Raw genomic sequence first — 24,161 nt, 5'->3', positions numbered from 1 at the left:
TGAGGTTAAATGCATTAACTATTTGCAGTCTACAGACATCAACCTGCTAAATTAATCTCCCTCACAAGAAATTGAAAAGGTTTGTTTCTATTCCTTAAGTCTTTGGTCTAGCTCTAGTATACTCTCATGATACTATGTAAGGTACCTTAATACAAAAATAGTTCAAAAGAAGCTTCTTCAACTTTAAATGGAAGATTCTTGTACTACACTGATTCATTCATTCTTTGGCTCCTATGCCCTAGTACAGAAAAGCTCACGATTATCACTTCATTATTTAACTTTTCATTGAAGCAGGGAAGTGCATGCAATCTACAAAAAAGTCAGGATGACTTTTTAAACTCATTAATGACAATTTAATAGCCATAAAGGCATCTAGAAGATTTTATCTCCTGGGAGGTCTATTATATAAATCTAGTGCTGCTTACCGAAATTGTTATGCTTGTTACATTGAGCTAAATAAATATTTGCATGAGAAAAGATACTAGTGATCATTAGTCTAAATAAGTAATAGAACACAAATGTTTTTGCTAGAAACTTACTACTGAATAGGTCACTACTCCCTCTTCTTTTATAAAATAGACAGTCCTTTTCTTACCACTATGATGTAACACATAAAGTTAAGCAAATGATAGAAGGGGATTAAATTGGAAAATGTTATCAAAAGGATTTTTCTCTCAGTGATTTTTTTCATATATATTGAAAGCACGATTATGATTATTACAAGCACTGTTATTATTCTTAGTAGCACTCTGTCCAGGCTTTCTGGGAGGGGGGAAAAGCCAAACTATATCTTAGTTTGTGTTTCTTTTCTCAAATGTGTGATTAATTACAGGTGCTGAAATATTTTGGATAATCATTGACGACGAATGCATGGCTAAAATCAGCAGTACATAGAGAACTCTAAATGCTACTAGTTGTTAACATGGTAAAGCAAAACAGAACATTCTACATTTGTATCTTGTCTAAAAATAATGCAGTCATTGACCTTAACCTTATCAAACTGGTCCCATCAACAAGGTCAAATACAATAGTAAATAACTTTCGTGGGACATGAGCATACCATAAGTATTTATGATACAACTATATCTGTACCTTGTATTTTTCTATAAAAGGTACTCACAAATAAAAATTAATATTTTTTCAGTAAACGATTTTAACTTTGAAATAGAATAGTGAGGTTTGGCAAAGACTTAAGATAAAAGTTTATCCACTGTTTAGTCTTCTTTTCAGAACCTCCATTTCTATCTCAGCACCACAATATACAATACACATGGGCAGATCCCAAATATGTATCTGAAGAGACCAAGAGCTGCAGTTGTTGTCAGCATATACCCTCACATGTTTGGAGATATTCTCTCTTTTACTTTGATCAAAGAGAAAAGGACACATGGCAAGCGATTCAGAAAATCTTTGGACTCTAATGCTTTGGCAGAGATATCACTGATTCATGGATGGATACTGACGCTCTCTGGGTCCAGAGAACTATCTTACATCTATGTAGCAGATGAAGGGGTAGAAACAGCAGAGGTATGATGCTAGTTTTCCAGACTCCGAACATTTTACAAGAGTTAGCTATTGGCTTGGTTCACAGAATGGCAGGAATGTTAGGCAGCTATATTTGAGTTTCTCTTAGCAACCACCACAATGCACCCTGCTAATTGTCCTTCCAGTTTCCATTTTGCAATAATGAATTTAAACAAAGAAAGGAAACTGCTACCTGAAAAAAATCATTAGTTTGTGGAAAGATATATGGAAATACTGATTTTTGTTCCTTCACACACTAAGGGGATTTATGCAAAGAGAAAGCAAAAGTCACATAGTGAAACTAGGGGCTGACTCTGTTGCCAACAGACTCATCACTATTTTTCATCTTTGTAACACACTCCCACAGTATGCTCTTTTTCTTCAGCCTGCTAATCAGGGCAGTGGTACCTGATAGTGGACGACTGACTAACGAAATCAAGATTGAACTTATTCCCTGGGGCACACTGTACCTCAGATCAAAGAGTGCACATGTGGCATCCTGAAAATGCAATCCCACTGCTCTCACCTCTTAACTCTCTGACACAGGAACCAAAGACAATAATCCTTACAAATCAGTGCTACTGTCTTTAAAGAGGGAGCATAGAATTAGAGGGAGAAATCTGGAGATCTGGACCGACTCAGTTAAGTAAATTCTTTTTTAAAAGCTTAAGGCTAGTTTTTACTTTCTAACCCAAATATCCACATTCTAATCTCAATGACAAATTAAGAACAGCCATACTGGGTACTAAATGCTTAAAACCAAGATGATCTTTTCGCAGAAGAGTGGATAGAATCTGATCCAGAAATTTTGCTGTGTCACAAATGCAGTGCAGTTTATGCCAAGAATTTGACAGAAATAGATGCTGAAACATATTTTAAAAAAATCTGTAGCACCTTTAATTACATCGTCATTAAAAGAAACTTCTTTCCTTTAGCTATTTCAGAAGTCATCATATTTCATTCAATGTAAGGTTAATAGAAATATTATAAAAACTTACCTACCATCTCATAAATAAGAGCACATAGAATAATAATAAAGTTCATCCTGATTTAGGATCAGATTTTTAACGGCATAAAGAGCATTATAATATCAATGGAAACTATAAAAATATAATTAATGCCTGTGGAGTTATGAAGTTACCTCTCTTTTATCAGTTTTCTAGTATATTCAATTGTATTCAGTATGCAGCATTCTTCTTAAAGCATAAAAAGAAACTCAAGTGCCAACTTAAGCAACTCTAGTGAACATTCAGTCACTTTGCTGGGGAATCTGCTTTATTCCCACATACCCCAATGAGGAAAGAACTTCCCTGTTACCAACAGAGTATTAATATTAACGCCCAGGTGAAACACTGATGGAATCCAACACTTTTACCATGTTAGGTTCACTAGTTTAAAAAAATTTTTTAATTCTATTATTTCAGTTAGTCAACATGGATTATGTAGAACTGAGATGAGTCACATCTGCAAAATAGAAGCAAATTACCGAGAAATTCTTAAGTTCCAGAAACGTTATGAATACTCTGTATTATTTCATGTTAAAAAATATTCAGCTCACACTACAATGCCTTTCAGGAGAAACTATGGTAAAACAATACAGTAAAATGAGGTAAGTGAAAGCTTGATTGTAGGAAGTGATACGCTAAAATGGACTGTACTTCTTGTTTCTACTGATTTCCCTTCCTTTCAACTTTAAGATAACTGCATATGAACTAGTAAAAGATAGTTGGAGAACTATTGAGAAGATGCAACTCAAATAGTTGGCTCCATGTTCCTCTGGATGCTGTCAAACAAGCTGAAAGGAGATGACTTGCTTCTCTTTTCAATGCCTTCAGTGGCTAAGGAGGTATGAAAACAACAAAAGATTGAGTATTCTTTTGTTCCTACAATGTGAGTGGTACATAAAACTCGTAGCAAATATTAGCAATAATTCACAAAAATAATGTTACCAAACCACTCTATTTCTTAATTTTAAAGATAAATACTGAGAACCGAACATACAATTCAGTATCCCTAATTCAATTAAATTGTTTGAATCCTGAATAATCACAAAATACTTATTATATCATCTCAACGAAGGTTAGGGACAGTTCTCAATAATTCAGACGCATAGCGAATACAGAGTAAGGGGAAATGGAAACTCACAGGATATCAAATAATATGAGAGAGCACTTTGCATTTTATGTTTGCATATTTTTTCATTTCTCAAATTTTCTTTTTCTTTTCTTACTGTATTTGCCATTAACAAAACTGGAACTTTCTATAACTCTCCAGGTGATCAAGAATTAAAACATCTTTTTCATGCTCCAAATTTATTCACCTAAAATGCTCGATATTTATTCCAAGTTACCTACTGGACTACTTAAAATATCTCTATGATAATTTGCAATTTTGTGTTTTGCCATGAGACAAAATAATAAAATTATGAGGAAAAAATGAGAAACATTGTCAACATTTATAATGTTGTCTAATGACAGGAAAAATATTAAGTACGTAACTTGTTCAACAATAGAGGTGTGCTTTATTTCATGAGATTGTTTTATTTAGGAAAGTTGAGTTAAACAAAATAAAATGAAAATATTAATCTTATTTATTGGCTTAACAATCAACCATTTAGAGAGTGTTTGTGTGTGTATGTGTGTGTGTGTGTGTGTGTAGACTTATGTGTGTGCATGGCTGAGTGTGTGTGAATGTGTGCTAGGTTTGCTTAAAGTATTATATAAAGGATATGGATAGAATTCAGTTATGTTTAAATACTTACACAAGAAGTAATTCTGCTTGCTAAGAATTCAGATTTTTGTACCCTCACTTCTTAGCAGAGTTCCTCACTTACAGCACTTACTTTAATAAATATTGAGTCACATTTTCCTCAAGATGTTTAGCACAATACATCTAACATTAGAGAAAGAAAGAGATTTTAGTCATTCAATTGCTAGCAGTTAATAGCAGGGGAAGACTGTTAAATTAGTTATGAAATAATAAAAATAATTATTCCACTACCCTGTCATGTAAAAAGGATAAAATAACTGTACAAAAGATAAAAATAATATACCACTTGGAAGGCATACAATTTGGTGGGGGATTAGGGTGATAAGTTAAAATGGGTCCATCTCCACTCTTTTATCCAGCTCCTTAGGTAAACAATGGCCAAAAGTTTAGATTGTGCCCATTCTAGCAAGTTTATTTAGTGATTAACTTCAAATAAAAATAGATGACCTGCAGTGGTTGAGAATCGGCCTGCCAATGCAGGGGACATGGGTTCGAACCCTGGTCCGGGAAGATCCCACATGCTGCGGAGCAACTAAGCCCGTGCGCCACAACTACTGAGCCTGCGCTCTAGAGCCCGTGAGCCACAACTACTGAGCCCACATGCCACAGCTACTGAAGCCCGCGTGCCCTAGAGCCCGTGCTCCACAACAAGAGAAGCCAGTGCAATGAGAAGCCTGTGCACTGCAACGAAGGCCCAATGCAGCCAAAAATAAATAAATAAATAAATTTAATTTTAAAAAAATAGATGACCATATAAGAAAAATCTGAAGGTGCTTCACAAATGCAAAGTATGACTATTATTATCCAAACATACCTCTCCTTCCAGCGTTTTTTAAGGAAGAAAAAGTTGTGCTTTGAAATGACATTGGTAAACATGTCACTTTCCTTCTAGTTTATCTTTCCTCATATTTACATACAGACATTCTTTTAAACAGAAGTTAAGAGCCTGAGTTAAACTCAACAAAACAAAGAGATTAAAGTTGAAGAGGGAGTCTCTATCAGCCAGGCCTCAGTAGAGGGACTACACTTCACCTCTAGGCAACTAAGCCTGCCTAACTGAGCACTGTACTATCCATGGTATGTGAGGTCACTGCCTATCATTCATCCTTCTGACAACCACTTTGTTTTCTGCTCTTCATGCCTGTATGTTTATTTATAACGTGCCAGAATAACAGTGGAATGAATGAAAGAAAATCCTAGCGGCATCTGTAAGCCTAAACATGCTTAAAGATTACAACTGGTTACAGGATGACAACTTTCCTGGCCCCCGTTTACGAACTGCTCTCTGTTTTCATTTTATTGTGTTGTTCTACACAATACTACTTCTATTTTGCTAGAACTTCAGTTGTCTTTTTTTTTTTTCCTTCCTGGGTAAGAATGACTTTATTTTAGCTGAGAATAGCAGATCAGTTTCTAAAGCTCACTAGAATTCTCTCAGCGATATGAATTTTTAGGAAACATTTAATGTGTGTTTTTTAATCCAGAGTGAAAATAGAACATTTATCCCCTTTCAAAAAATCCCAATAAATAACAAAGGTACATTAGGGTCCAAAACAGCTTAACTGAACCATATGTGGATCAAAAGGCCTGCCAAAATGGAATCAGCATTATAAAAGGTAGTTTCATATTTCATCTAGCCATAAAATAGGAACCGACAGTATATAAAATGCACCGGCCACTTGTACAGAGCTCGTGATGACAGTGGCACGGAAGTGCATCGTCAGCCGAGTAAAAGTGACCTCCATACATACTGTGGGAGGTTTCTTGAGTTTTTTTGTTTTGTTTTTTTCTTTTCTTTTCTTGTTATTTTCTGACCTGGATTGACTCATCACAGCTTATGGAACAAACAACTGAAAACAGCATCTTGAACCTCAGCCCCTCTGACAGTCTCAGAATTTCACCGTCAAAATATTTCATTAGAAAATCTTCAAGAAGCCACAGAAGGTCTGGCACTGAACCCTTAGGATCCCATTAAGGGCCTCTGCTGTATTCCATAGCTCGTCTAGTCCAAAACAGCACACACTACTCCCACGAATTCTCTCCAAAGCCATTCTGAATCCTCTTTTCCTTATCAGGATGATACAGACCTGCATCACCCTCGGAGCCTTCTGACAGGGGCGACAGCAGTTGCGCGTACGGGGGATGCTACAACTGTTCATTGTTTCCTTTCACAAAACCCTGCCACAGGGCGCCGATTAACACCAAAAAATAGATGGCCGCAACCAAAGAGAAACATTTTTCAGAATGCCTCCCCTTGATTAATGAAGTCATGGAGCGGACCACGGGTTGACTTTTGTCACGCACTCTTCTTCCCTCAACCGTCTCCGTCTGGAGCATCAGCAAAGATGAGGAACGCTTCTGCCCACGTCCAACTTTCTCAATTGTCACAAAGTTTTGAAGGAATGCAACCATTGTAAAACTGCCTATGTTCCCTGCTGACAATATTCAGATAAAGGATAAACTCTTTTCACCACCTCTGAACTACTTCAGGAAAGGCAAATGCTGTCTTATTTTTTCCTGTAGATATTTTATTTGACATGTGCCTGGACCCCCCCGATGCTTATCTCAGATGCACATGAGGACGTCACCGGCTAATATTCTACACGGGCCTGAGCATCAGTGGCTTTAAGATGCAGAATGGTAATGATGCTGCACCTGCCCATGGGATAACGCTCACACACAGGGTGATGAGAAACAAACGGTCTTTGCTGGACTTCTTCATAAAAGCTAAAACTTAAGGCACGTGAACTGCCTTTGCTCTTCCGAACTCTGCCCCCATGTCTTCTTATTTTATGGTGCATTGCTGTCTGCATTACAACTGCCTTATTCACGCCGTTCTGTACTGAGCTCTAAAATGCCATAAGTAATGAAAGAATTGAGTTAATATTTTAAAATACAAACGTAACTCAAAAGTGAATCAGGGTAAATTACTTTTCCAGGTGTCTGAAATCCCCAATCACCCACCTGAGAAATGCTTTCTGAAGAATAACTCCTCACAAAAAGAAAACACAAAGAAGCCAGCATAATTCAAAAAGCAGTTTGACCACTTAACCTCTCTTTTTCTTCCTCAAAATACACGTTTTTTCTCTGCTTCTGTGGTGATTGTCTCCTTAGATGATAAATGCTCTAAGTTCATACCTTGTACTTCTCTAGGCTATGAGTTCTCTGAATACTGATGCTAGCTAATCGATGAGTATGTGTGTGTTTGTGTGTATATAAATACATGTGTGCACATGTGTATGAAGATGCATACGTACAATGACAACCAAAAATGCTTTTTAAGTATGTTCAGAGAGGGGACTGAAGAGAAAAGGTTTGAAGCACTGCTTGGTGAATTAAAGGAACGCGTAATCTACTTTCTATTCACAGGCATAATAAAAAGTAATCTAGGTTTGTATAATAATCTGTATATTTTTCAAAGTGACTAAATGCATATAATTTTACAACAACTCTAAGACATAGGGGTGGTATAATATCCCCATTTTATAAATGAGGAAACTGAGAGCAGGTGTGATTACCCAAGATAGCACATCCACTTTGCGTAATAACAGTTGGGACTAGCATCAGGCTACATCGACCACATCATGGGCTCTTTCCCATGCTTTCTCCCCATTTCTGATCTTTACAATATGTTAGTGTATGTTTCTCAAAACTACTGAAGGAGAAGAAATACTCAGCAAACAATCTGCCTCTGGTTCTTATTTCCCATTAGATTTTGTATAACTTATGTTTCATATATTTTAATTCATCTTTCTCTGTCCTCACAATTTCTAAACAAATTAATCAAGAATTTATTCATGACCTTCTATGTGGAAGACCTTATTTACCTTCAAAAACGAGAATAAAATGTATCTCATTTTCACAAATGTCTTTTACTTACCAGTTAAACTTTGATTTTGGTTATGATGTTTTACAATATATGATTTAGTCTCTTCTATTCAAATTAATTGGATTTTCTTTTGTGATTTCTCCCATTGCTACTATTATTTGAAAGTCCTTCCTTATTCAGAGGCCAGGTAACTATTTATGCAAATTACTTTTAGTGGTAAACAGCCTGTGAGAGGCCCCCAGTGATCGCAGCCTTTGGTTTCAATCCTATGTGCAATTTCCTTCCCTTCACGGTGGGCTGGACCTAGTGACTCAATTCCAATGAATAGAATTCAGCAAAAGTGATGGGATGCCCACTTCCGAGACTAGGTAACAAAAGGACTGATTTCAGTCCTGGGCTCCTTGTATTGCTGTCTCATTTGCCTGCTCAGAGAGATGCCAGCTGCCATGCTGTGAGTTGCTCTATGGAGAAGCCCAGGAGGCAGGGAACTGAGTCAACAGCCATGTAGTGACCTTTCAAGCAGAACTTCTCCTAGTTGAGCCTTCAGATGACACCACAGCTCTGGCTGTCACTTTCTGAATCCAGCCTTGTATGAGACACTCTACCAAAGACACATAGACAAACTGTGCTCATACTTCTGACCCCGAGAAAATAAAGAGTATGAGAAAACCACAAGACTAACACACGTAACCCTATGCTTGACTCTGAGCTCCTGACCTTTAAAATAGAAAGAGATATAAAACATATAGAATAGCACAAATGACATACAGATTACTAGAATCAAGAAGCACAGTTTTGTTGAACTAGGGCAAAGGATTTTATTTAAAAAGTGATATAAAAGTAAATGAATAATAAAGAATGACTTTAAATTCAATACTTAAATTAACAAGGAAAAGAGATGTTCATCTCCAGAAAAGAGTTTCTCAAATAATTTCTCAAGTTTACAAAAACATTTTAGAAATATTACTTTATTTTTCTTTTATAAATGTATGTAAGAATTATTGCCTCTGGACATCATACAACATCACCTTGCAGGAGTGGTTTGGACAGGATCAGATTCACAAACCTGCCTACACCAGGAAAACCTCTTATGAAACTAAAGATTGACAATGCTAACTGAGAGCTAATGTCAAGTTATGATGTTTGATTAATGGTGTCCTGGGAATACCTGTTGATAGTTAAAAAACAGAGTCTGATATTTTATGAGTCTAATATTTTATATTTAAAGGATTATGCCTAAGTAATATTGATTTTTAAGATCAAGCAGAAGGAATACAAAATAGCACTTATGTCCATTCTTTCACAGTTACCATCTCCAAGTTACTGAATGAATTAATTATTATGCCTAGCTGACATCACTGCTAAATTCTCGTAACATTGGAACAATATTTATTATAACCACGCAAAAAAAGGTAAGTGCACATGCCAAACCAATTGTTCTAAAAAGAGTGTGGAACAGCAAGTCTCCAAAAAAGTCAAGGAGAAAGACTTTGAAAGGCATGCCAGAGATATCATAAAATAATCGATGAAACTTTGGGTCAACTTTGTAAACAGGTACTCCTCACATGCTTTCTCATTTTACCTTCTCCTCCAGCCAAAAGTATTTTTCTATAATTTGTGTTATGAAAACAACAGAGTTATATTTTGCAAAATACTTCCTCACCACCCAAGAATCTGATAGACTCCCCAGAGGGAAAAGAGATTCTCTCCCCTAAGGGACCCTGAAGGGTGAAAAAAGATCTACGAACAGGAACTACTCCATAAAGAGTAACTGGATGTATAAACCAAAAGCCAGACTTCATCTTTCATACCTACACTCTGTGGAAAAGGTAGAGCTTCTCATTAGTCTCTTCAACTTTACACACATACTCTTCTTAGTAGAGCAACTTTAATCACATTAAATAATGATATGGACAACTACTCCTTCCAGACATTGATTAAATTAATAGCGTATCACAGAGTCATTTTGATAAGTCCATGAGAAGATCACTTTCAATAAAATTCTCCTTGGAATTCTAGAAAAAGGGAACAAGGAATAATCTTAAACAAAAAAGATGCATTTTGTTTATTAAAACTTGGCCTAAGTATAAGTAAAGAGGTTTAGCCGGGTATCATAACCCAAGGGCAAAAATGTGTTTAAATTTCAGGCACAGGCCAGTAAGTTAGACCCATAAATAAAACTGTCTATATACGGCAAGGAATTGTGTCTTTGTGTCCCTACCTTTCCAATCCAAGTCCAAACATAACGTATCTAGAAAGACTTCACCGTCAGAAGAAAAAGCAAATTAGAGGGAGATTGAGATCAGCAGACAGACTAGCTACATATAAAAGGTGTATTTTTTGGAGCCAGATACAAATTACCAGGAAATGCAAACTTTAGGTTTTCATTTCAACGGTTATTTTCCCACATTACAATCTAATTCCATCCACTGCCAACCTCACTATGCCTACATTATAATACAATAAGTCCATTCGGCTCCACATGTAATTGACCTTGCTGGTTTGCTTCTAGAGATTTGAATTGTGGAGTAATTATTTGGTGTTTGGTTTCTTTCTTTCTGACTCAAATTCTACAGGATGCTTTTACTAACTTGGGACTCCATACCAATCTCTCCTCTCCCTGAGCTCTCCCCTTTTCTACAAACAAACAAATAAAACAACAACAAAATTGTCCTCTAATTCTAGAAACCAGGCCAACACACCATTTTCCAAGGCTCTGCTGCACTAAATGTCTTGCCTCATGTCTTCTTGGAGCAGTTTCCCTGTCCACTCAGTTTCCATTAATTCTCCACATGGCAGATAGAGTATAAGAGACGCCAGGATCTTGGCCTCCCTAAGGGACAAATCTACAGTCTCCATCAATAACGAATTTCACCAACATTTCCCAAGAGGAACAGGGTACAATTAAAAAGGTTATAAGTCCTTGCACTACTAGAACCTAAGGGCATCCGTGAATGAAACTGGCTTAAGTCCAATTAGAGGAATCTGTACATTTGTCTTCTCTTGGAACAACCCTGCTCTTACGGTTCCCATCAATTCAGTATAAATCTGACTGATCTTATCCAAGAAGTTAATAGAAAATTGCTCACAGTGGGCGACTGCCACCTCAGTTTCCAAGCAGAGACAGATGGAATTTCCCAGATGGTTTGTCACTGGAAAGTGCGATGCTGGATGAGACTTCACAGAAAGCATGGTAGAGCAGAATACCTTCTTGGCCTTCACCCATGTCATACTGAGGGATCTAAAACGGATTCTGTTATAAACAAATCATAATTGCCTCAACGGGCTCACCACCTCGTCGTCTTTAACTGCTTCAAAGGGGCGCAAATCTTACACTGAAATTACTCAATATTTACCAAGAAGCCATCATGGGCATATCTTTTTATTGGGTAAAAACTGAAGAAATAGAGGTCATTGCCCTTCCCTATTATATATTTACCCTCAAATGAGATTAAGCAAAAAATATAAACAAAACAGGCAGAAGATGGCATTAACTGTAGTATTGTATTGTTAACTTGGGCAGATGAAGTAAGATCTCAGGGGAGGCAGGAAAAATGGGTAAAAGACTCAGGGAGAATACAAGAATAAATAAAGAAAGATGAATAAAGAAAGATGTGCCTCATTCACTGTTACTGGAGAAAAGTTAAAGGACAGGATTAATTGACTCATTCTCTAAAGGTTATTTATTGAGGACTTGCTTTGAACCAGACATTGTTCTAGGTAAGAAGGATACAAATATAGAAGATAAATAAGGAGCATACAGTCTGCAGGGGAGACAGACAAGTAAGTAGACATTTGGAATTATGTTAGAAATGTTCTTATCGTAGTAAACCTAAAGATCATGGAAATACTGGAGGAGTGGATATCTATTCCAGACTGGAGGCTTTAGGGAAGGTCCACTTTGGGGTAACCTTGGGCTGAGTCTTGAAGTAACAATTGGAGTTAATGTGATGAAGAGGGGCTGAGGGGTAGGTCATAGGGCTTTCTAGGATGATAAAACAGCACGGCCAAATGCATAGAGATGTAAGACAGGAATATTTTCAGAGCACTGCAGGTAGCTGAGGTGGACTGAAACTTACACTTAGAGTGGAAAAGGGGTAAGAGTCGAGAAGGTGATGTCATGAAGACCCTTTCACCATAAGTTTGGGTTCTCTTGTGCCCTTTAGGATGTCTTAAGCACACAAGTGATTAGTTTTGCTTTTAGGACACACTGTGATTTGGGTAAAGAAAAAGGAGGCAAGAAGGAAGGCAGGAAGAAAGTTAGAAGAATACTGTGATAATCAAGGAAGAAATGATGGCGGTTTCACCTACAGCAGTGGTGGCAGGAACAGAAAGAAGGGAACAGAAACGAAGAAAGCAGGAATTATGGTACTTGGTTTCTGGACATGAAAAGGAGAGTCCTGGAAGATGTCTGGCTCTGAGTGGATGACAAAAACAAGGGTGTTAGTTATAACCAATAAAGGAGAGGGGTGCGTGTGTGTGTATGTGACTACATATGTAAATAGACATTTGAGATGTGAGAGAAGGAGAGGTAGAAATGGGAGGGAAACATGGGATAACTCATAGAAAGAACTTCCTGCAGAGGCAGGAAAGGAGAGGGAGAGACTTTGGATTAAAGGTGACTAAAATTTGGAAGTCAGGGAGAAGAACAGGGAGACAGTGTGTGGAAACAGTAATAAACTCGCCTCCTAACTGTTTAGTTGGAGGAAGTCAGTGGGAAAGGCTTGTAAAACAGTTGAAATGTGCTATTAGAGAAAGGGTAGAAAGCCAAGGTTAGAGATTTTTTAATTTAAATGTCATTTGTAAATTAGTAGCTGAAGCTTTGCAAGTGGATAAGCTCCCTGAGGCACTGGAAACAGAGGGAGAAGAGAAGAAAGGCCGGAGTGTTTTGGGAAACACTCACAGTTAAATTCAAAAGAGCCAAGACCAAGAGAGACATTAGAAGTAGGAAAGTATGGGAGTCCTGAGCCCAGATTAGAATGAATATTAAAAGGAGGATATTGTTCACAATGTCAACATCAATGAAAAGAAATATAAGACCCCACAAAAAGTCATGCCTCAGCAGCATTATAAATTATATCATTCAGAGGGTGGAGATGGGAGGGTATGGGTAGAGTCAGTCAGACTGCTCCTGGAAAGGAAATTCAATTAGATCAGAGTTTTATTTTAAAGAGAATCTATTGAGTATATATTATTTGCCAGAGGCAGTGATCTAGAATTGAATACTAACAATTTAAAAAAAATCTATGTCGTCTAGAATCTCAACAATAATTTGGATATAACTTTCCAATTTACTTCATTATTGTATCCTAGAAGCTGCATTGGTATGGCTTCCCCAGAAGGTTACGCTGAGACTGATTCAAGTGTCAGTAGTTTAGTGGAGGGGTGATCTCAGAAAAATTCAGTAGAGGTGTGGAGGAGGAAGGAGGAAGGGAAAGAAAACCCATAAACGCTGTGTTATAAAGCCAGCTGGACTTCAATTTCACTGGCAAATTCCAAGAGACTGTGTAGAACACTTCTCATATCCTAATGGAGAGGTGAGGAAGCAGGGGTATTTATCCACCTACTTCTGCCCATAATTGGTTGAGGATTACTTTTGGAAGCGTTAATTCTCCAGCACTTCCAGCTTGCCAGGCTTGCAGTTAGGTTTGCTCCTGAGGCTGGAAGAAATGTTCTCAAATAGAAAGTCAGAGATGATTCCACTAAGCAGCCTTTGGCAATACAGGTGAACGCTAGAGACACATGGATAGGGATATAGTTGCTCTAGAGTGTGTACAACATGAAGCTTGAAGACCATGGCAATGAATGGGCTCAGAGACGGGTACCGGAAGAGTTAGAACTAGAAGGGGAGCAATGGAGATATCTAACAATTCTAATATTTCCCTGTGATGTGATCAGAAATCTCTAATTCTTTCCTCAACCACATTTCTATGTTAATAACTATCTTAAAAAATGTAAGGTGGAATTTAGTGTATGCACCATGTCATTATTAAGTCAATAAAATTTTGCCTATAGTATCCTTTATATGTGTATTTCCTATTTGTAGAATTCAATGTCACAATCCCATGGGAAAATAAAACAAGGCTCTATTCTGATTGAATGCATCAATAAAATGAAATTTCTATGTCAAATTTCATTTGTTGAATTAAACAGATTGTGATAAGTTTACTATTATGTATTAAGTAACCTGGGACTTTCTATTTATGTTCTGTTTAATTAAGTATGCATGTTGCATGATTCCAGCATGCAGCTCGCTGAATAAGACTCGTTAGCTGCTGACAGCTGATATATCAAAAGACAGAGAGGGCAAATGTCACTAATATTAGAGACACCTAACCTTCTATATAAAGGTTGTTTGATCATTATTAAGCACTTACCTCGGCTAGCATAGCAGAGATTTTAGCATATTACAAAGATCTCTGTCCTCAGGAGAAAATGGGAAAACATCAAAGGCACAACATATAAATATAGAAATTCTAAAACACCTCCAAAACAGATATTGATCACAATTTAAAGTGATTTAAAAATTCCTTCCTTGTCAATAGTCCTTTGATATTTTCAATGAATAAAATTATAAGACTTTCAAAAACATGAAATTTGTGTCACCATGATAGCACGTTAAGTTATTCCTTGGCACAGAGGTAGGATGTTGGAAAAAAAAACTAGGCTCACTTGCTGGCTAACAATTCATTCAGGGGCGTAAGACTGCCTGAAAAAACTGAAACTTACAATATACCATAGACCTTTGGAATCTGTGATGGTTAGTCTTGTGTATTAACTTGGAAGGAGTTTTGGTTGAGATTGACAATTGAATCAGAGAACTTTGGGTAAAACAGACTGCCCTCTGTAATGTGGGTGAGCCTCATCCAATCAGTTGAAAGCGTGAATAGGACAAAAAGACTGGCCTCCCCAAGTAACAAACTTCATCTACACCACTGACTCTCCAGCCTGCTGACCTAAACTACCGATTTTCACCTAGCCAGTCTCCATGATCATGTGAGCCAATTCCTTATAATAAATCTCTCTCTCTCCCCCTCACTCTCTCTCTAGACACACACATACACACACACACACACACACACACACACACACACACACACACACACACACACACACACACACACACACACACACACACACACACACACACACACACACACACACACACCCCAAACCCTATTCTGTTTTTCTGGAGAACCCAGACTAATACAGTGTCCTTGGAAAATAGTCAAATTTAGGCATGTAACATCCCCAAATGCCAAAACTCTATAGTTTTACTTATTTAATTTGGAGTGTCTTTTCAGTTTTAAACTTGACAGATTTTAATGGATCCATTTTTACAGGTGACTGAGCAGTAACAGTAGTCAGTATTTCTGGATAACTCATGTATGTTACCTCATTTAGTCTTTACAAAATTCTGATAAGCAAGGTAGCATTATTATCCCTATATTACAGATAAAATTTCTCAGACAGTATTTGATTGCAACATGGGTTCTCAAGTCAGATTGAGGTGACCTTGGGCTAGTCATTCAACTTCTCACAGTAGCAGTTTCCTCCTCGATAACAAAGGAGGAAAAAACGGATATTATCTTCTCATATGCTTATGTAAGAATTAAATGAGATATAAAACTTATAAAGCACTTTGACCCCTATCTGACCCAATGAAAATATTAATTATATGTTGCTATTAAGCATGAAATATCTAACAAGATAATGAGGTGTGAGCAAAAGATTATTTATTTCTGTGTTCAGTGTGTTACATGATTCCAAGGAAAACTTTTTGTCAAATCAATTCATTTGGTGTTTCTATATAGCCTATATTTCTGGAAATGTTCTATATACATCCAAATGCCTGGTCTGCAAAGGCTTCCTGCAGAAGGTGGCATATTGCTAATGCACTTCAAGATGGGAACTTGAAAGATATAAAAAGGATTTGACATCTGGCATGGTGACTCAATTAATTACTGTGTGGGATTAATTAGTGTGCTGAATCTCTTGAGACGACACCATGAGTCTGAACAGAGTAACATTACGTTGGTTGGCGAATAAGCAATTTAAAGGGGTGTGCTAATTTAAAAGAGTGTGCTAATTCCAAACTTGATTCCAGGTTGGGTAAAGAAGGTTTAGTAGGCTATACATTTTATGGTAAAGAAAATTTATCTTCATGATATAAAACACATATTAAAGTACTGTCCAAATATAAAGAGGTAATAAAATTGTGGTAGTCTTTGAATTAACTCATAACTCCTCAGTCATGATAGTTATGAAGTATGATAACAAATATTTTGCCCAAAGTAAGAAAAAAAAGAGTCTACCTCTAATCACTGCATATTTTCACCCAGAGATTTTTATAAACTTAGAATTCATGTAAAGAAATCCGTAACAATTTTATCATACTCATATCATGTTATAGATACTATTGAGGAGGAGTGTGGCCTGGTCTTTAAAAACACAGATTCTGGAATCAAAAGGCCTGAGCCTTTATTTTCTTACCTATAAATATAATTTTAAACAGATCCAAATTCAAGGGGGAAGGATGGGGGGAAGGGATAGTTAGGGAGTTTGGGGTCGTCATGTACACACTGCTGTATTTAAAATGGATAACCAACAAGGACCTAGTGTATAGCACAGGGAACTCTGCTCAATGTTATGTGGCAGCCTGGATGGGAGAGAAGTCTGGGGGAAAATAGATACATGTGTATGTATGGATGAGTCCCTTTGCTGTGCACCTGAAACTATCACAACATTGTTAATCGGCTATACTCCAATATAAAATAAAAAGTTTAAAGAAAAAAGAAAAGATGCTTAACATCACCAATTATCAGAGAAATGCAAATCAAAACTACAATGAGGTATCAACTCACACTGGTCAGAATGGCCATCATCAAAAAGTCTACAAAAAATAAATGCTGGATAAGGTGTAGAGAAAAAGGAACTCTCCTACACTTTGGTGGGAATGTAAATTGATACAGCCACTATAGAGAACAGTATGGAGAGTCATTAAAAACTAAAAATAGAGCTAATGTATGATCCTGCAATCCCACTCCTGGGCATATGTCCAGACAAAACCATAATTCCAAGAGATACATGCACCCCAATGTTCAGAGCAGCACTATTTACAATAGCCAAGACCTGGAAACAACCTAAATGTCCACTGACAGATGAATGGATAAAGAAGATATGGAATATTACTCAGCAATTAAAAAAGAACGAAAAATGCCATTTGCAGCAACATGGATGGACCTAGAGATTACCACACTAAGTGAAGTGGTCAGAAAGAGAAAGACAAATATCACATGATATTGCTTACATATGGAATTAAAAAAAATGAATGATATAAATGAACTTACATACAAAACAGAAATAGACTCACAGACATAGAAAACAAACTTGTGGTTACCAATGGGGTAAGGGGGAGAGGCATAAACTGGGAGGTTGGGATTAACATATACACACTGCTATGTATAAAATAGATAACCAGCAAGAATCTACTGTATAGCACAGGAAACTATATTTAATATTTTGTAATAACCTAAAAGGGAAAAGAATCTTAAAAAGAATAGACCTGTATATGCATAACTGAATCACTTTGCTGTATACCTGAAGCTAACACAACATTGTAAATCAACTATACTTCAATAATAAATAAATAAAAATAGAACCAAATTCATAGGTTTGTTCTGAGGAGTAAGGGAGCTAATCCATTTCCAATTCTCCACATAGTGTCTAGAAAAAATAAGTACGAAGTATAACTTAGACAACTGTTCTACAGAAGTAACAATAGTGTCAATATTAGTATTAGTAGTGTTTAATGACATAAAATCAAAAGTAAATTCTGGAAAAGAATGTTATTGTCAAAAAAATTTTTTAAGTATATTTTAGCAAAGCAACTACATTTAAAAATAGAGAAAATGCTATAGTTTAGGGAATTAACAAGAATTAAATATTTAAATCCTAAGAAAAAAGGAGAGAATTAGGGTATTAAGATTATTTTCTATTAAAAAACTATTCCCCACGATTGGTTTTTGATACCCTAAAGAGCAGTCATTCACTTCAAATAGTATCAAAAACACCAAAAACTTCATAACTATAAATTGAATCCTTTAAAAGATATTATGTATGGCACAAGATAGCTTTAGAGTGGTATAGAAGCATGAAAAAAGAACCAAATGATATCATCTGTCTAAAAATATTTCACTGGAAAATTAAAGTTCCACAAATAGGTTTACTTTCCACACATCACAATTTAGCATACGTTAAAAATGTGTAAAAAGCACCAGTCTACATATATATAATGATATAAAGATTAATCAAAGGTTGCAGTTTCATAGAGATATCATGTTGATGTAATAAAGGGGAAAACATGCATTTCTTACAGCAACGATGGCTGCCACTTCAATGGCAGTACACTCTTGAAGAAATATCAGAGAAATGACTAAAGTTTATGTTGGTGTCTGATATACAGTGACAAATAAGATAAATATCTTATTGCCTACAACATTTTTAAAGCAATGCTAAAGAACCAATAGAAACCCCCAGATAAAATGGGTTTTGAATAGCACTTAATTCACCCTTTGATGCTGACACAATCTTCCTCTTGTCTTTGCTTGATAAAGTAGTATAATGGCTAATATTACTCTATCAAAGGAATCAGTAGAATAGTCCACTAATACAACTCAACCAACTAAGGTCTGCAGCGTTCGTGAAGCCACTTCTCAAACCCTTTCTGAAGTAGGTGCACTGGACCACCACAAATTAAACTGCCCAGATTATTAAATATTTAGCCTGGTCTATCAACTTGTTTGGTTCTTAAACACAGGTACAGTCTCCTGCTTCATCCTTTTATGGATTAAACACATGGATTTAGGAAGTAAAAACACACCCCTAGAACCTTTTATGTTGTTTGAAAGTTTGATGACACAAATGTTTCTTATTTATTCCAATCATTACTTTTAGTTAAATCAATGACCTCTGTCTCATCCACATGGCACTAAATAAGCAAAAATCCGCACATACCAGTTTCTCTCATGTAATAGCTTGAAGAAGAAATTTCTTTCATCTACTCAATTGAAAAAGGAAAGCAATGTTGTTGAGTTGAGCACACTTGTCAAAACCCCCCTGGGAGTTTTTATGTCTCACCCCGACCCCCAGTGTAGATGGAGATATTTAGCAGGCATGAAACTCTTCCTACAAAAATGGCATTTAGAGAGAAGGACTTCCATACATATAAATAATTTCTGGATCTCCTAAAGAATATAAAATGTTTTTATGCCCAAGTTTTATCACTTGTATTGTTACTTATAATAGGAGAAGTCCTAATGTCCTGATCCCTGGACTCTGTGAATGTTACAAGGCAAAAGGGAATTAAGAAAGCAGATGGAATTAAAGTTGCAAGAGTACCTTAGATTACCCAGGTGGGCCCAATGTAATCACAAGCGTTCTTGAATGTGGAAGGGGGAGACACAAGAGTCAGAATAAAGATATGAGAAAGACTCTATCAGCCATTGCTGGTTTTGAAGGTGGAAGGGGGTTGGAAGCCAAAGGTTGTGGACAACCTTTAGAAGACAGAAAAGCAAAGAAAACAGATTTCCCCCCCTAGAAGCTCCAGGAAAAAAACTCAGCCCTGCAGACACTTTGATTTTAGCCCAGAGAGATTCCTTTCAGACTACAAGATGATGAATATGGGTTGTTTTAAGCCACAGTTTGTGGTAATTTGCTACAGCTGCAATAGGAAGCTAACATTCAATTAAGAAATGAAGTTTAAATGTAACCAAATATTCCATCTTTCCATAACTTTTTAAAACATCTAATCAATCAATTGTCCATACAATCTTTCCTAGAGGTAGACTTTCTGATCTCAGAATTTTTACAAAAAAGTTAACAAGAAAAATTATGATGCTGATCCCTCATTCTCACTCTTAAAAGGTACAAATAGTATCACCAAGCAATATCAAGGTTGTTTATTCCTTGTTCATCACGTAAACTTGTAATGCATGACAATTAATCTGCGTCATCTAAACACTAAAAGCATTTGTATATATTATTAAATATGGACAATATTAGTCTGGCTAAGCAGATAAAGCCACAACCTTATAAATGACCTTACTAGATAACCATTTAGTATGATTAACCTGTTTCCTTCTAAATTCTACATATAATACTGTCAGAGACAGACCACTTGGAAGACATCCCAGTTTTGTGGCCCATGAAAAAGAAAAAACAGCTATTTTTAGTGATTTCACTGGGAAGCAAGCAGAGATAATTTCTGTGCTATGACAAAGTATTAAGAGTCAACCATCTCAGAACATCCACATACCAAGGAATTATTATTCAGGTCCATCTTCCCAGCGAACGGCCCCCAGGTAGTTCCCACTGGAAGTTGCTGCCGACTCTGAATTTTTCGTTCTCCGTCTTTCTGAAACACCTCCAGCTCTCCTGCAGACAATGAACACGAGGCGTTTAAATTACTTTCACTTGTGCTTTACCAACAGCCGTCTCTTTTTGTGTGCTTGCTTTACACGAACAATATTCTCAGGATTCATATAAAGAGAATTAATTATGTTCATCTGAAAAACAACTGATCTTGGTATCCTGAGAGGATAATAAAACTTGTCCTTATAATTATATTCACATTTAGTCCAATTTCTTTCTTTAGCCTTTGCACACTTATCACCTACTGAAGTCCATTCTATTTAGTAAATCCTTAAGAAGTAGAAATGATAACACGTCCTCAGAAAGCATTGATCCAATGCCAAAACAGATAGACAAGAAGCGTTAGGACAATGACTTAGAGTTAAAATTCCTATATTTGATCACCAAAGTAACTAAAAAATTACAATTAAAGATATATACCTTAGGCAGTAACTGTATTACAATGATTCAAGACTCTTGGTGAACAACATGGAGAGTTTTTGAAAGTACTTGGCAATTTCCTGAATTTACTACTAGTTTCAGTGGATAGAACAAACACAAGTGCAAAAAATGGACATGTATGTTTTTGCAAATTAAAAAAATGTTTAGTCAAAGTCATTACTTTTTTATATTTGGTACTTTAGGTAAGATTCTATGTTACCAAAAAGGTTTGGACAAAAACCCTTAAGAAACAGCCAGTTTAGGATGGTCTTCTTCCTTTTATTTCCTCCTAATTATTACTTTGGGATCATTAAAGAGAAACAGGAAGTAAAGACAGTATACACACTTGCATAAAGTAGGAATTCATCAAATGGTCACTCAAGAAATAAATGAATAGATTAATAAAAAAAGAAAGAAATGAAGCCTTCAAAAATTTTTAAATTGGTCATTAAGCCTAAACATTGTTTGGAATAAATGGAGAAAAATCTCAATCGGGAATTGGAGACCTTCTCTTTAAGTAATTAAATCTATGATATTTATGTCCTGAGAGTATTACCGCCTCTCACTGTTGTGGCCTCTCCCGTTGCGGAGCACAGGCTCCGGACGCGCAGGCTCAGCGGCCATGGCTCACGGGCCTAGCCGCTCTGCAGCATGTGGGATCTTCCCGGACCAGGGCACGAACCCGTGTCCCCTGCATCGGCAGGCGGACTCTCAACTACTGCGCCACCAAGGAAGCCCTATCCTCATACAATCTTTTTGATTAATGCATTAGAATCAGAGACTTGTATAGAAAATCCTCAAAGATAGAGCATAGCCAACAACCTGTTATGATGTCAAATACGGCTCAGTGGGAAATATCCCTTAACGTATGTATGCATTTTCATATTGATAATGCAGTTATTTAAAAATTTGGGATAATTTTTCTATGTGAAAAGAAACTTTAATTTCTATCTGATAGTTCTTATTTTTCATTCATGCTTACATTTTAAACAATTTCTTTACAATTTCCCCTCTAAAGATAAAATACATTTCAACCCTTCAGCTAAACACTAGTTTAAAATGTTCTTTTCTACATAAAAATGATGCCCAAATAGTTTGCTTGTTTTTACACACTAAAAAAAAAAGAACCTAGTCATGTCACATTTCAAGTGATACCAGAGGAATCATGAAAAACTTTGAAAACCCTTTAAAAATGTAATTAATCCTCTCTTTCTGCCACTGACATTTTTCATTGAAAAGGGTTCAGACTCAGTCAAACAGTGACTTCTTATCTATACCTGTGGATTTACAAGCAGGTCTGTCTTTTTTTTTTTTTTTTTTTTTTTGCCGTATGTGGGCCTCTCACTGTTGTGGCCTCTCCCGTTGCGGAGCACAGGCTCCCGACGCGCAGGCTCAGCGGCCATGGCTCACGGGCCCAGCCGCTCCGCGGCATGTGGGATCCTCCCAGACCCGGGCACGAACCCATGTCCCCTGCTTCGGCAGGCGGACTCTCAACCACTGCACCACCAGGGAAGCCCAGGCCTGTCTTTTAATGGATTAAGAACTACAAACTTAGGGCAGATCATGAAGTGATACCCAAATATCTCCAAAGTTTTGGAGGTGTCTTTGACTATGCATTAAAATTTTAAGCAGGCCAAAATTAGTTTTACGAGCTCTTAAAGATGGCCATAACAGAAAGCCCAGTAACTGTTCAAGCTCTCAAGTCAATCTTTTCAACTTTATTAGACAAACAGACAAATTTCAGTCTCCTTTCTTGCTTATCAAGATGTCAGATGTTATTTTGAGGTTTGGGGAAATCTCTTCTGTTGCTGAAACAATTAAATTAAAATATTCATTTATTCAGAGCAGCTTTATAGAAAACTATAAGCACATTGCAAATAGCATTATACACTACCAAGACTACATAGTTTACTGATAGCAAGAGAAATAAGATATTGTATTAACAGAAATTATATTTCATTTAACATACATGTTGCTTAAGAGTATAATATTTTTTAAATTTTTTCAAAGATTAATAAGTGTCATGAAATAGAGGAAACATTATTGCACTAAATTAAGATTAAATTTTAGTCCCTCTATCAAACTGCCACCTGAATGGCCATGAGTAGGTTATGTCTTTTCTAAGTCTTTGGTCTGTCATTGTTAAAGAGGGGTTTGCACTCTCTTGCTACTTGATAAGGTGTCCGTGACACCATGATTTTCTTTCCCCAGATACGATATATTACGAGAGGTAGAAAGAACACTGAGATGCTGGATCAAAGACCCAGGTCCTAGAACTAGCTTATCATAAAAAGAATGTTTGGCTGGAAAAGATCAGAGATTTCAAAATCAGAAAGCAAAGTTCCATTCTCATTTGATTTGTTTACTCATTCTTTTCTGAATCCATTCATTAGTTCATTCATTCATTTATTCTACTAATATCTACTGGGTAACTACTAAATACCAGATAGTGGGTTACCCCCAGGCATAAAGCAACTAACAAAACAAGCTTGGGTTCTGGATAAATCTGAGGAAATGTAATCCATAAGGCTTGGTAAGTAGAAGTCATAGAACTTAGTGATTATTTAGATTTTAGGTATTAGGGAAGGAAAATCCAGCAATGATCTTCTCATATCTGGCTCGGGCAAATGGGCCAATGGTCATGTACCTATTGAGATAGGGTACACAGAAAAAAGAAGATTTAAGGATAAGGAGTTATAGCTTGGAAATATTGAGGTCAAAGTGGCTTTGTAAGCAAGGCAGGAGGTGATTTGGGGTGGATAGGTACAAGCCTGTGGCTCAGGAGCAAGGTTTTAGCTAGAGTGATAAATGTTGGCATTTATTTATTAATTAAAACCAGCTTGTAGATGGTAAAAGTCATAGAGTTTTTGATCTAGGAGAGCGTAGAACATGATAAAATAAAAAGATCTAGGATACAGTTCCAAGGATTTTCAAAAAGCAGAGGGATGGAGGAGTAGGCACAGAATATTTAAGAGAAGTGTGAGAAAATAGAAAATAGAGCATAAACTGGACGTGGTACCATAGCATCCGATGGACTGATCAGGAATTTAAAGGAGGAGGGATCAATCAAGTAACCTGAACATTTACAAAAGTAAGAAAAGGACTGGGAAAATTCCTTTTGATGAGATGGAGACCATGGGTGTCTGGAGTGAATGAAATGTTCTAGAATGGGAGGCCAGCACACAGA

General features: G+C 36.6%; 1 protein-coding gene across 3 annotated transcripts in view; it reads right to left on the bottom strand.

Annotated features, from left to right (window-relative positions):
* ZFPM2 (zinc finger protein, FOG family member 2) overlaps positions 1-24,161 on the bottom strand; it is a 465,395-nt gene that overhangs the window by 204,789 nt on the left and 236,445 nt on the right. For all 3 annotated transcript variants that reach the window (XM_060128186.1, XM_060128187.1, XM_060128188.1), the window contains exon 4: positions 20,439-20,557. In XM_060128186.1, the coding sequence (XP_059984169.1) occupies positions 20,439-20,557 (119 nt within the window). The remainder of the gene's footprint in view (positions 1-20,438; positions 20,558-24,161) is intronic.

This window comes from Lagenorhynchus albirostris, chromosome 17, assembly GCF_949774975.1.
Source record: "Lagenorhynchus albirostris chromosome 17, mLagAlb1.1, whole genome shotgun sequence".
Taxonomy (NCBI): Eukaryota; Metazoa; Chordata; class Mammalia; order Artiodactyla; family Delphinidae; genus Lagenorhynchus; species Lagenorhynchus albirostris.
Note: the sequence above shows the minus strand (reverse complement) of the source record. Positions and strands in the feature narration are given on the sequence as shown.